The following is a 14723-nucleotide window of genomic DNA, read 5'->3' as shown; positions in this document are numbered from 1 at the left end:
TTGGTCGGACGGTTTGCTGCGTGAAAGTGAGAGCGCATTAGCATGTGAAAGGCGAGAAACGGCAGCGAGACAGAAGCGCGGCACTACGTTTCTGTCCCGTCCCCAAAAACATCTCCGTAAAAGAGATTCACCAAGATTCAGGCTTGAACAAAGGACCCAAATCTAACAATGAACTTTTCCCTGTTCCTTAATGACACATGACATCAGTGCTGTCCTAAAACAATGACACCAAACCACCTGCAGACTGGTTCTGTAGAAGCAGAATCGGTGGCATCAATCCAACTTCTGCAGCGAAGGTTCAATCCGACCTGAACGCGACCTGAATCTGACCAAGAGCATCTATTGTCATTTCAAGTACCAATCCTGGCATCTATAAGGTTCGTTTGTATGAAACGAGTCTCTGTTTACACTGAAATACTAACAAAGCCCCGAATTTTAATCTACATTCTGTTCCACAGGTTGCTTTAAGAAGTTTAAACTACAAACTGGAGCCTGCAGAAGCTGTCGAGCAGCGATTAGATTCTGAACAAAGCACTTAGATTTACACCATAAAAATCTGCGTTTAAGAATAATTTCTTTATAAAACACCAACTGATCTAAAGTGCACATTTTGCAAAGCTTCATCTCAGATCGCAAAAATAAAAACAATAAAACGCCGCGTTTAAAAGTGATTTCTTTATAAAATGACAACTGAGCCAAGGTGTAAATTTGGCAAAGCTTCATCTGAGACAGTAAAAATAAAAAACAATAAAACGCTGAGTTTAAAGTATATCTTTATAAAACGAGTCAGATCAAGACTTTGACTCGAACAGCAAAAATAAAAGTAATAAAACGCTGCATTTAAAAATGATTTCTTTATAAAACACCAACTGATCTAAAGTGTACATTTTGCAAAGCTTCGACTCGAATAGCAAAATTAAAAACAATAAAACCGCTTTTATAAAACGAGTCTGATCCAAGGTGTAAATTTGGCAAAGCTTTGGATCAGACAAAAAGTTTTATTGTTTTTACTTTTGTTATCTGAGTCAAAGTGCACATTTTGCAAAACTTCAACTCAGATGGCAGAAATAAAAACAATAAAACGCTGCATTTAAAAATGAAGTCTGTATAAAATGTGCATCTTGGATCTGACCGTCATTGTATAAAGCTTATAAAGACTCGGATGGAAAATATAAAAATAATAAAAACCTGCATTTAAAAAAGTCTTTATACAATGACAGTCAGCTCCAAGATGCAAAGCTCTGTCTCAAATAAAGATATCAAACAATAAAAACAATAAAATGCTGCTTTAAAAAATGATGTCTTTGCAAAAAATACACCTTGGATCTGACTGTCATTTTATAAAGCTTATAAAGATTCGGATGTCAAATATAAAAACAATAAAACGTTGCATGTAAAAATCATGTCTGGTCAAAGCTTCGACTCAGATAGCAAAAATAAAAATAATAAAATGCTGCATTTATAAAACAAGTCTGAGCCAAGATGCACATTTTACAAAGCTTTGTCTTAGTTAGCAAAGATCAAAACAATAAAATTGCATTTAAAAATGACGTCTTTATACAATGACAGTCTGATCCAAGGTGCAAAGCTTTGTCTCAGATAGCAAAAATAAAAACAATAAAGCCCTGCATTTAAAAATGATTTCTTTATAAAACGACAACTGATCCAAGCTGTACATTTGGCAAAGCTTTGTCTTAGATAGCAAAAATAAAAACAATAAAATGCAGCATTTAACAATGACGTCTTTGCAAAATAATACACCTTGGATCTGACTGTCATTTCATAAAGCTTTGACTAGAACAGCAAAAATAAAAACAATAAAACGACACGTTTAAAAATGATTACTTTATAAAACGACAGTCCGATCATTTTGCAAAGCTTTGTCTTAGATAGCAAAAAAAAAACAATAAAACTTTGTTTAAAAAATGATCCAAGAGGTACATTTGGCAAAGCTTTGACTCAAATAGCAGAAAAACCCCAATAAAAAGTTGAGTTTAAATGATGTCTTTATAAAAATGAGTCATATCAAGACTTTGACAAAAAAAAATAGAAAAAATGCAGCATTTAAAAATGACGTCTTTATAAAACGACAACCGATCCAAGGTGCACATTTTGCTCAGAACTCAGAAGGCAAAAATAAAAACAATAAAACGCTGCATTTAAAAAATGTCTTTATAAAACAAGAGTCTAAATCCTGAGCTTTGACTCAGATAGCAAAAATAAAAACAATAAAACTGCGTTTATAAAACCAGTCTGATCCAAGGTGCACATTTCGCAAAACTTCGAACTGGACAGCAAAAATAACAACAATAAAACTCATGTTAAGATGATTTTATATAAAATGACAGTCTGATCAAAGCTTCGACTCAAATAGCAGAACTAAAAACAATAAAACGCTGCACTTAAAAATGATTTCTTTATAAAACGACATTCTGCAAAGCTTCATCTTGGATGGCAAAAATAAAATCATAAAACTGCGTTAATAAAACGACAGTCAGATCCAAGGTGTACTCTTTGCAAAGCTTTGTCTCTGATAGCAAAAATAAAAAGAACAACATTGCATTTAAAAATGACGTCTTTATAAACCGACAACTGATCCAAGGTGCACATTTTGCAAAGCTTTGTCTCAGATCTCAAATAGCAAAAATAAAAACAATAAAATGCTGCATTTAAAAATGATTTCTTTATAAAACGACATTCTGCAAAGCTTCATCTTGGACGGCAAAAATAAAAATCATAAAACTGTGTTAATAAAACGACAGTCAGATCCAAGGTGCACATTTGGCCAAGCTTTGTATTAGATAGCAAAAATAGAAATAAAAAAACGCTGCATTTAATATGACGTCTTTATAAAACGACAACTGATCCAGGCTTCGACTCGGATAGCAAAAATAAGAACAATAAAACGATGATTGTAAAAATGACGTCTTTATGAAAGACAGTCCGATCCAACATGTACACTTGGCAAAGATTCGACTCAGATAGCAGAACTAAAAACAATAAAACCCTGCATTTAAAATGACGTCTTTATAAAACGACAACTGATCCAAGGTGCACATTTTGCAAAGCTTCAACTCGGATCCCGGATGGCAAAAATAAAAACAATAAAACGCTGCGTTTAAAAATGTCTTCATACAACGACAGTCTGATCCAAGATGTTTATTTGGCCAAGCTTTGTCTTGGATGGCAAAAATAAAAACAATAAAACGCTGCATTTAAAATGATGTCTTTATAAAACGACAGTCTGATCATTTTGCAAAGCTTTATTTTGGATGGCAAAAAAAAAAAAAAATAAAATGCAGCATTTATAAAACGACAGTCTGATCCAAAGGAGTAAATCTGGCAAAGCTTCGACTCAGACAGCAAAAATAAAAACAATGAAACGATGATTGTAAAAATGACGTCTTTATAAAAGACAGTCCGATCCGACATGTACACTTGGCAAAGCTTTGACTCAGATGGCAAAAATAAAAACAATAAAATGCAGCATTTAAAAAAGATTTCTTTATAAAACGACAGTCTGATCTAAGCTTCGACTCAAATAGCAAAACTAAAAACAATAAAACTGCTTTTAAAAATGATTTCTTTACAAAACGACAGTCTGATCATTTTGCAAAGCTCTGTCTTGGATGACAAAAATAAAAAATAATAAAACTGCGTTAATAAAACGACAGTCAGATCCAAAGGAGTACATTTGGCCAAGCTTTGTCTTAGATAGCAAAAATAAAAAACAATAAAACCCTGCATTTAAAAATGACGTCTTTATGAAACGACAACTGATCCAGGCTTCGACTCGGGGAGCAAAAATAAAAAGTATAGAAAATAAAACGGGTCAGATCCAAGACATACATTTTGCAAAGCTTTGTCTTGGATGGCAAAAATAAAACCGATAAAACGATACGTACGACAGTCTGGGGAAGTCCGAGGGTTCTAAATTCTAAATAATCGAAATAATCTGAGTTTCTGATCCTACACGCAGCAGGTCGTAAAACTTGAAAATGAGTCGGTGCTCCGTTACGGTAGCTGGTAAGAGTGAAACGTGTTGAGCAGACGGTCGGGAGGAGGTTGACGTGAGCGCGTGCGGAGGTTTAGGTTCGAAACAAAGACTGCATGTGCAGGAGTGTGGACGCTGGCGGTAAAATAAACGCAGATTAGGTTTAAGTGTGGACAATTTAGGCTAATTAGCATAACAATGAGCGTTAGGTTACGGCAAGACGCGGCAGAGAGACGGAGGAAGAGTTCGGCTTGGCTGTCCCTTTTGGACGGGAAGGGAGCGCATCGAGCCGAACTCTTCCTCAGTCTCTCTGCCCCCAAACGCCTCCGGGAACCAAAAACAACACCGCCCTATCTGCACCGGGGGTGTCCTTAACCCCCGGAAGCCCCAACGCGCGCTCCCGAGAGTGGAGACGAGCAGCTTACCTTCCTCCGCCGCTTCCTCTTTGAGCTGCATGTGTACGGAGTGAGCTCGGCCGCCTCGGACACGAGTCCTCTCTCTCTCTCTCTTTCTCTCACACTCTCTCTCTCTCGCCCTCCCTCGTATTCCCGCCACCCCTCTGCCTGCCTGCGCTCCGACTGCGCCTCCTCGACTGAAGCCAGAGGGAAAATCCCGGCTCCTAAATTCAGACCCCGCCTGCCTGGAGCGAGCCTCTGAATGGAGGCGGCGGGGACAGCCAATGAGCACGCGAGGTTGGGTGGTGATGGTGGGGGGAGAGAGAGAGAGAGAGAGCGAGAGAGACATACTGCTCCACTTACCATATAGAAGCACTTTGTAGTTCTACAATTACTGACTGTAGTCCATGTGTTTCTCTGCATGCTTTTTTTAGCCCCCTTTCACCCTGTTCTTCAATGGTCAGGATTATTTAGGTGGTGGATGATTCTCAGCACTGCAGTGACACTGACATGGTGGTGGTGTGTTAGTGTGTGTTGTGCTGGTATGAGTGGATCAGACACAGCAGCGCTGCTGGAGTTTTTAAACACCGTGTCCACTCACTGTCCACTCTATTAGACACTCCTACCTAGTTGGTCCACCTTGTAGATGTAAAGTCCGAGACGATCGCTCATCTATTGCTGCTGTTTGAGTCGGTCATCTTCTAGACCTTCATCAGTGGTCACAGGACGCTGCCCACGGGGCGCTGTTGGCTAGATATTTTGGTTGGTGGACTATTCTCAGTCCAGCAGTGACAGTGAGGTGTTTAAAAACTCCATCAGCGCTGCTGTGTCTGATCCACTCATACCAGCACAACACACACTAACACACCACCACCATGTCAGTGTCACTGCAGTCCTGACCACTGAAGAACAGCATGAAAGGGGGCTAACAAAGCATGTAGAGAAACAGATGGACTACAGTCAGTAATTGTAGAACTACAAAGTGCTTCTGTATGGTAAGTGGAGCTGATAACATGGACAGTGAGTGTAGAAACAGGGAGGTGGTTTTAATGTTATGGCTGAGTGCCAGTAAAACAGTAGTGTCCAGTATAAAAGCTATAAATAATGACCAGCTGAAGTCGGTTTGACCATTCAGCGTTCCAGTCGAGCTCTAGTAAGTGAGACCGACTTGCAAAACCAAGTTTTATTGGACAGAACGGCCTCTAAATCGCACCCACACAATCCAACGTGTTAAACACTATTAAAATAAACGCCGCTCATGCCCAAGTCTCTAAAGGTCAGTCCGTTGGCGTGGGCAGATTGAGAAGTGCTGCTTTTGGATTTCCGCTACGCTGCTACATTTGCTCAGACCAAAATGGAAAGCCACGGCCACCTACGCTCTGACACATTTCAAAGTGGCCAGTGCTTTCTACGCCGGGGGCGGCGTACCAACTGTACCAACATGGAACGAAGCGGCCGCCTCTGCTCCGACTGACACACGTAACGATGGACGGATATTCAACACGCACGCAATCCTTTAATCTCGCCAAGAAGATAACGTTTAAATAATAATTTTTTTGCATTTATTAGTTCCTTGGGACTCTAAGGATGGGCTTTGAGTTGACTTGACATAAAGGGTAGCATAGTGGGTAGAGCTTTGGGCTATCAACCGGAAGATTGGCGGTTCAAATCCTGGCTCTGCTATGCAGCCACTGTTGGGTCCTCGAGCAAGGCCCTTAACCCTGTCTGCTCCAGGGGCGCCGTACGATGGCTGACCCTGCGCTCTGACCCCAGCTTCCAAACAAGCTGGGATATGTGAAGAAAGAATTTCATTGTACTGTACGTGTATATGTATATACTAGAGATGTACCGATCGGGGTTTTTGGCAGCGATTCCGATCTCCTTTCAGGGATATGGGCCGATAGCCGATTCCGATGGGGGGGGGTTACCCACAGGAGACATATTTCATTAGTCTAACTGACCACACACACACACGCAGGTTTAATGTTATCCAGTTCAGTCTGAAAAAACCTTAAAAAGAGCCTCACAGTGAAGATAAACCGGAGCAGCGCACGTGTGTGTGTGTGTGTGTGTGTGTGTGTGTGTGTGTGTGTGCCTTTAAGAGAAATGATCTGTTCACTGTATCGCTTAAAGTGATTCACGAGTCGATTCATTTTCCACGAAGTGTAAGTGTCTCTTCTCGGTTATCTCTCGGTGTTTACTGTTATTAATTAAATGTCGTGGTTTTAAATAAACACCAGCTACTACAGAACATTCTGTGTGACTCTCTTACATTAAAAAGCTTCATTACACTGTTATTACCACAGATCTGTAACCGAGTCAGACTCGTTCCGTCTAAGGAGCTAAAAGTTCAGCAGATGATCCTGAACTAACGAATTTGGTAATGAATAAACTTTTGCCTCTGATTGGCTCTGTAACGTTTTCTGTTCTCATCTACATCACAAGCAAGAACCGCTTACGATTTACCAAAGTGAACCAGGAGTTTATATAACGTGCTGATAGAATCCACTCAGATGTGACCGGGTTGAATTATCTTTTTAAAGTAAATATTACAATCAGCAAAATTACATCGTATGTATGATGCACAACGTTAATGATGTTATTTTAGGTCATGAAGAGCTTTCACTGTGGTTTCTGTACGATGGTTGACGAATTTTGATACGATGGTTGGTGCTTTGTAGCTCAAAGTCTGGATCGATCCACTGAGCTGTTAACTTAACGTGATCTTTATATATCACACGATCGGATCGGCTACATTTGGGAAATATCGGCCGATCGCCGATAGCATATTTTGATTAAAAATCGGCCGATACCGATTCATAGCCGATCGATCGTTCCATCTCTAGTATACACGACAAATAAAGTCTATCTACCTAGAAAAGCTGTTTTCTTAAAACCACAGCGTCGTCGTCTACCGATATTCTTGAGTTTAACACACGTCAACCGAGAAGCAGCTGCATCCCAAACAAGATTACTTAAATTACCCAAGTATTTAGACTCAAACTAAGCTCAACCAAATGGTTAAGTAGACCGTTAAAGGGTTTATTGCAAGTTCATACTACACGACTTTCGGAGTTGCCGGGTCCCTGTACAGCTCACGCTACACGACTGGATCTCTTGTAATCGGGAGTCTTTCAAGTCGGTGTGGTTTTCACACTACACGACTGATCGGCGATAGGGGGTTTCACACTACATGACCACCACCAGGATGCAGGGTATCTGCAGGTATTGGGAAATTAAATTTAAGACTTTTTAATACCACTCTGAGACGAGAATTAAGACCACTGTCGCAGTAACGAACTAATGCTGATGTCTGGAATGAAGTAGTGCTCTTTGGAGCACTGGAAGAGACCGAACAGTACTGGTGAACGCTGGGTGTCTGATAGCGAGTTTTTGTGTTTCTCGCACGCCATGTGCGATTCCACAGCTTTTATTCCCATCGTACCGAGCTTAAAGATCTTCTAGCGCAGTGTGCAAGGCGCTTCGTACGGATTGCCTTGAACTGGATTTAACCATAAAGCAAAACTGGGGTTATCCAACCAGTTATTATTAAATTTACACTTCCCCATGCCAGCGTTTAAGCAAGTGTAAGGTAACCTCAAATTAGCGCCCCTCGGAACCATTAAGACCGCCGTTGGTTCCGCTTAAGCTCTCAGCATACTTCCAGCTAAACTAAATTCGCAAACGTCACGCGAAGCCGAACGCGTCTTCGCGAGCTTACAAGCTGGCGTACTTCTAGCGGTTTCGTTTTGCCTGTCGCGTCTGCTCCACAGCTGCATGTGACGCGGTGACATTTATAATGTAAAGACAAATTAATGTAATTTAAATTTAGTGACTACCGAAAAACAATGGCTGTGTCCAAAATCGCATATAAATAGAGGTAGTGTGCACTGCTTGGCCGATACAGAAGTAAGCTCTTTCAGTACGCAAGTGCGCTGTGTTTGCATACACAAAAATGCTGCCCATTATCCAGGTACTTTTCGTGTACTGTTTAATAAATGCTTAATGCTTAATAATGATTAATAATTGCATACTGTTCAGTATGAAAGTCGTGATTTCGGACGCAGCCGATGATCACAGTTGAGACGCTCCTCAAAATCCGTGTTTGTTTTCATGACGCGCCTCTTTTTTTAACCGACCAATCACAGGTGTCGTCGCGGCGTGACGTCGTCCGCGGAGTTCGCCCAGCTTCCGTGTGCGCGACCAGGCGAGCGAAGCCTCTGCGCGACGTCCGCGGTTGTTCGCTTTCTCCGCGATTACGTCACATTGGTCGCCGAAGCCAGGCGAACGTCGTTTCCGCATGAAGTACGCTGAGGCCTTTAGTTCAGTCCGCCGTTTAAACAGTTAAACAACTTGCATACGAAATCTGGAAATCACGAGACACAATCCCCAAAATAAAACCAAAATTACATTTTTTTACGCTCTGTGGCATTTTTAAGACCAGTGGCAGATGAATTTAAGACTTTTTAAGACAAATTAAGGCCTTTTTTTTAAGATAAACGAATTTAAGACTTCTTAAGGATCCGCGGACACCCTGAGGATGAGTCTGCCTGGTCTCCCAAACTACGTTTTGTTTGTTTATTAGGATTTTAACGTCATGTTTTACACTTTCATGACAGGAACGATAGTTACTCTTTACACAAGATTCATCAGTACGGCTGCAGCTATCGATTATTTTTGTAATCGAGTATTCTACCGATTATTCCAGCGATTAATCGAGTAATCTGATGAGAAATACTTTTGCTTTAATAAAGAGCTAAAACAAATACATATAAGATTAAATAAGACGCGTCTCTTAAAACAAACTGCACATTTTTATTCCTTGCATACAGGACAGTTTAAAGAGAACAATTTTGAAATGCATAAACAAATACGTAAAAAATGAATCTAATTACTTTTAAAATGTAAACAGGCAACCTAAAACTAAGGCATGAATAATAATAAGCAATAATACATAAACATTTCCTCTAATTGTACCACCTTTAGAACTAAAAGTTTCAGCTCCAGCTCACGCAGAACATTAAGCTTTAATATTTCTTTGGGAGGCTTTGTGGTGTTTGTAGGAGGTTCTGTCAGGATCGTATCTCCTAGATGAGGTAGATTTGGTGTGTGTGTGTGTGTGTGTGTGTGTGTGTGTGTGTGTGTGTGTGTTTGTCTAAGCCTTCAAAAAAGCCTGTGGTGGTTACAATTAAGAAAAGTCAACGTATCGATAAGAGTTTTCGTTTTTTTCAGCTTAAAATGATCTCAAACTTTCTGTGGTTTTCTCTGTCCAGTCTCGTCTGTTCTCCCTCGATATTCTCGCTCTCTCTATTCTGCAGTCCGTGCTATCAAATCTCGGCTGCGTCCTAAATCGCACTTTCATACTGAACGGTACGCAGGAGCGGCGAGCGTGTCCAAATACGTAGTACTGATTGAACTGTACGTGAAAAGTACCCGGTTTAAGTCCTGTTAAGTGCTGTTTAAGTATGTGATTTGGGATGCAGCCCTCGGCTTCGTCACGTCACCTGCCCACAGTGTAAACGCATTGTACAAAAGTGAAAGTCGTCTGTGCGAAACACCGTGAGCTGTATATCGTTGTAAGGATTAAACGATGCCTCGATGCGAAAAATTTGCATCGATGATTTTTTGTCATCAAATTACTCGAGTTTCACGAGGAATCGTTTCAGCAGACACGGGGAGAACATGCACTTCAACAATAAACGAGTGATCAAAGTTGTCTACGTGGATTTGGCAACACGATCAGCAGGGATCGTCTGTTCTGTAGTGAGTTGGAGGTTAATAAATGTTTTTTTTTGCAATGCAGCGTGGGTATTATGGCTTGGCGTGGATGATAAGATCACAAACGACTGTAAAACTTGAGTGTATGTCGATGTGTTCTAATAGAAACTATATTACGCCCCTGGCTCACGTTTTTCTTTTTTTTTTTTACATCTCCTCCCCCGGGCTTCCAAACCCTGTACCCTGATCCAGATGTCTAGCATACTAGATATTTTTCTTCAGTCACTGAGCTCCCAGCGAGAGCTCGGATCGAGCAGTTCGCACATAGCGATCGAGAGCGGAGCTTCGATCCCCGAGCGAACGCCGAGTTGCTCCCGAGCCGTCACATCTAGCGGCGACCAGTCGGCGAGCGAAAACCGGGGCAAAATCGTGTAGTGTGAACTAGGCATAACCGAGCAGTCGGCTGTTGGTGGCTTCCTGAGCATTTAAATCTCGAGCGTCTCCCTGGCTCTGTTGGGGGTAGCGCTGTCGCCTCACAGCAAGAAGGTCCTGGGTTCGATCCCCAGGTGGGGCGGTCCGGGTCCTATCTGTGGAGTATGCATGTTCCCGCCGGGAATGCCGACCCCGTAATCGAGAAACGGGACAAAGGCTGAGGAACAAGAAGAAGAAGTCTCTCTGGCTCTGTTGCCGAAGCCCCGACGCTTCCCCAGCCAGCGATCATGGAGCACGAGGATGGCTAGACAGCAAAACAGACAGTGATGAAGCGCCACATGGGCCGAAATGTAGCGGGGCCTTCGCGTGGAGACAAAGGTGAGAGAGAGCGAGCGCTGTCGGCGAGGCTCTCTCGACCGCCATAAAGTGGCCGGCTGGCGGAGAGCGGGAGATAAGACGAATGTGCGGACCGATCGCGCCGAGTCGCGCTCGTTCATTCCGCCGGCGGCACAATCGAAGAGCTTCCCAGCCTATAACTCTGCCTGCCACCTCGCCCGACCCGGCGGCGCTTAATCAGGAACGCCGAGAGGAATCTTACCCACAAAATGAGGAGAGGAAATAAAAGTGCTTCTCCTACAGACAGGACTGGAGATAACGGCGGATATTATTAATGCTCTCCATGTATTCTATATCGCTCAGTAACATGCGCGTCTTACATCGCACTGCATTGAGCTTCAACTATCCAACACTTCAAAATCCCAACAAAGCCGTTGTACCCTACGTTCAGAACAGCAGCAATGTGCCGCGACAAAGAAACTGAATTTCTTTCGTTTTCAATTTGACCTCAGGAGGCCGAGCAAACATTAGCAACACGAAAAAGTTAAACTTTAACACGACACCATCTATAATCTCAGGCGAGCTTCTCTGCTCTCCCAAACTACGTTTTGTCGTGAAAACAAACACGAGAAGTGACGAGAGGTTTAACGATGCCACGTCCAAAAATGCACGTCAACAAGTAGCGAGCGATCAAAGTTTGTGCGCTGATGTGCAGCGTAAAATCAAAGAGAAAAAATAAACAGCATAAATTAACAGCAAAATAAATTTGGCTACGTAAACAGCATGGATTGATCTATAGTGAGTTGGAGGTTAATAAATATTTTTTGCAATAGAGAACGATAAGGTCAGAAATACTGTAAAACTTCAGTGTGTGTGCTGATGTATTCTGATATAAACTATATTACGCCCCTGTCACATTCTCACTGGCTGTTCGACACCGCACTCACTGCCAACAGGCCGACTCGGATATTCAACTTGTTAAAAATTTCATTTCAGTCCCAGAGTGAGCGAACGCCGAGTTGCTCCCCAGCCGGCAAATCTGGCGCCGACCAGTCGGCGAGCGAAAAATCAGGGCAAAGATCGTGTAGTGTGAACCAGGCATTAGAAGCAATGCAATGTGCCGATGGCCAATAGGAATCGAGCACTGAGCAGAGCGGTACGCGTATTATCTCCGTCCCACGTGAAACGCTACGCTTCGTTTTTAGTTCGTAGATGATAGTTCATGTTGACTGCACAGACGGTGATGAACTACGCAAGAACAGAATCTCATTCGTAACGAAATTGTTTCTTCTACACGTTCTGTAGATACTAGCTGGTAAAACACTCTGTACCAGCAACCAAGGAAACCAGACGACCACATGTGATGATGATGCTTCCGGTGTGAACACGGGGCGATGAGCGATCAGCAATTCGGGCGACAGGAGGCGGAAAATCGCTGCCGGTCTGAATAGGGTCATAGGGTTATACCTCATATATTATATTATATAACTAACATCTTCATGTAACTTATCAGACGGTAACCATACGTCACAATATGGTCATTTTATTCTTACGGATGGCACGGATATTCATTTCTGTTAGGCTTGTTGTGAGAAAATCAAGTAATCACTCAGCTCAGCTTTGATTTTGTCTAGGGATGTCCCGATCACGTTTTTTTGTTTCCGATATCGATCCCGATTATTAATTTTGATCCCGATCCGATACCGATACTCAAACCGATACTTGTATTTTCTAGATATTGTCTAGATAAGAACTAGATAACACTGTTCACACAGTGCACACTTCAAGTACATTACAGTTATTTAAATTAATTCAATGTATATGTTTAACAAGTGAATAGCTCTGCAGCGCTGAAGGGAAAAATGCTGCATCCAAACTACTGGCTTAATGTTTTTGTATTTTTACAAAATCAATTAAAATGATTGAGATAATTACAGTTTTACTTTAAACTAGAGATGGACCGATAGGGGTTTTTGGCATCGATTCCGATCTCCGATCTCCTTTCAGGGACATCGGCCGATAGCCGATTCCGATGGGGGGGGGGGGGGGGGGGGGTTGGGGGGGGGGATTAGCAGTAAATAAACTTAAAAAGAGCCTCACAGTAAAGATAAACCGGAGCAGCGCACGCGCGCGTGTGTTTGTGCCTTTAGAAGAGACGCAGTTACAGAGTTACAGAGACGCAGAGTTCACAGTATCGCTATAAGTGATTCATTGATTCATGAGTTGATTCGTTTTTATGTGAAGCGTAAGTTTCTCTTCTCAGTTATCTCTCCGTGTTTACTGTTATTAATTAAATGTCGTGGTTTTAAATAAACACCAGCTAGTACAGAACATTCTGTGTGACTCTCTTACATTAAAAAGCTTCATTACACTGTTATTACCACAGATCTGTAACCGACCGTCAGACTCGTTCCGTCTAAGGAGCTAAAAGTTCAGCAGATGATCCTGAACTAACGAATTTGGTAATGAATAAACTTTTGCCTCTGATTGGCTCTGTAACGTTTTCTGTTCTCATCTACATCACAAGTAAGAACCGCTTACGATTTACCAAAGTGAACCAGGAGTTTATATAACGTGCTGATAGAATCGACTCAGATGTGACCGGATTGAATTATCTTTTTAAAGTAAATATTACAATCAGCAAAATTACATCGTATGTATGATGCACAACGTTAATGATGTTATTTTAGGTCATGAAGAGCTTTCACTGTGGTTTCTGTACGATGGTTGATGAATGGTGATGTGATGGTTGGTGCTTTGTAGCTCAAAGTCTGGATCGATCCACTGAGCTGTTAACTTAACGTGATCTTTATATATCACACGATCGGATCGGCTACTTTTAGGAAATATCGCCGATAGCATATTTTGATAAAAAATCGGCCGATACCGATTCGTAGCCGATCGATCGTCCCATCTCTACTTTAAACTTTACATTCAAAGAAAATTTTTTTTTAATGCAGTGATACACTAAAAATGAACAGAAATCTGTGTAGCAGCTTAACTTGAATATAAGAAAAAAAGTTACTTAACAGCATTACAGTAAAACCTGAATACCAAAATAAAATGGAAAGGCTCTTTTGTTATGAAGGAAAGCCAGTTCTTAAAGTGCTTGTATTGTGTCAGTGGTTTGATGGACGTTTGTACACTAAGTGAGTGTGTTTTGACCCTTTGGGGCTTCCATAGAACATGAAAAGGCGTGCTTAACTCAACTGTCGGCTATTTGGTACCGTAACAGAAGAAGTTAATAAAGTGTTCTGCTCCCGACAATATGTGAATATACTGTAAATTTATTTCTTTATTAAACGAGTGCATGACTACGTTGTTTTGTAAACCGGAGTGATCCTTAACTCACACACACTCTCACACATGAACGCAGCTCTGCTCCCACCGCCTCGTGAAACGCTCACACTGCAGACGTTACACTTCACTGCTGGACTTGTTTTACTTTTCAATTTAAACTATTTCCACACAGCGGACATGCTGACGTAACACAAAAGATCGGGATTAGGATCGGGTTTAGTAAAGCCGATTCCGATCAATTAAAAAATGCCTTGATCGGATCGGGACATCCCTAGCTGTACTGCTTGACCCTTTGCCATCAGAGCTTATACAACATCATAGCACGTTCTATCTAGGGCTGGGCGATTTTGCCACAAAAAAATTATTACCGATTCTCGATTACGATTTTTTTTGTTCTTGTATAATACAATTGAAAAAAAGACTAAATCTCTTTTTTTTTTTTTACATTTTAATTTAAAAGACTGCAGAAGTGCAAAAATAGTAACAGCACCACCTATAATTATCCTTTCAAGGAACTCCAACTTTATAACAATAACAATATAACAATA

At 41.5% G+C, this 14723-nt stretch overlaps 1 protein-coding gene across 3 annotated transcripts in view; it reads right to left on the bottom strand.

Moving 5' to 3' along the window:
- The window catches only part of pik3r3b (phosphoinositide-3-kinase, regulatory subunit 3b (gamma)), a 287104-nt gene that overhangs the window by 34237 nt on the left and 238144 nt on the right, over window positions 1–14723 (bottom strand). The window contains exon 1 of one of the 3 annotated variants that reach the window (XM_062998004.1): window positions 4420–4514. The exons of the other annotated variants lie outside the window; for them this stretch is intronic. Within the exon in view, the coding sequence (XP_062854074.1) occupies window positions 4420–4450 (31 nt within the window). The 5' untranslated portion in view covers window positions 4451–4514. Of the gene's footprint in view, window positions 1–4419; window positions 4515–14723 lie in introns of those variants that run through there. 3 annotated transcript variants of the gene reach the window in all.

Source organism: Trichomycterus rosablanca, chromosome 6 (assembly GCF_030014385.1).
Source record: "Trichomycterus rosablanca isolate fTriRos1 chromosome 6, fTriRos1.hap1, whole genome shotgun sequence".
Classification (NCBI taxonomy): Eukaryota; Metazoa; Chordata; class Actinopteri; order Siluriformes; family Trichomycteridae; genus Trichomycterus; species Trichomycterus rosablanca.
The sequence above is the reverse complement of the archived record's forward strand: the minus strand, read 5'-3'. Positions and strand labels throughout refer to the sequence as shown.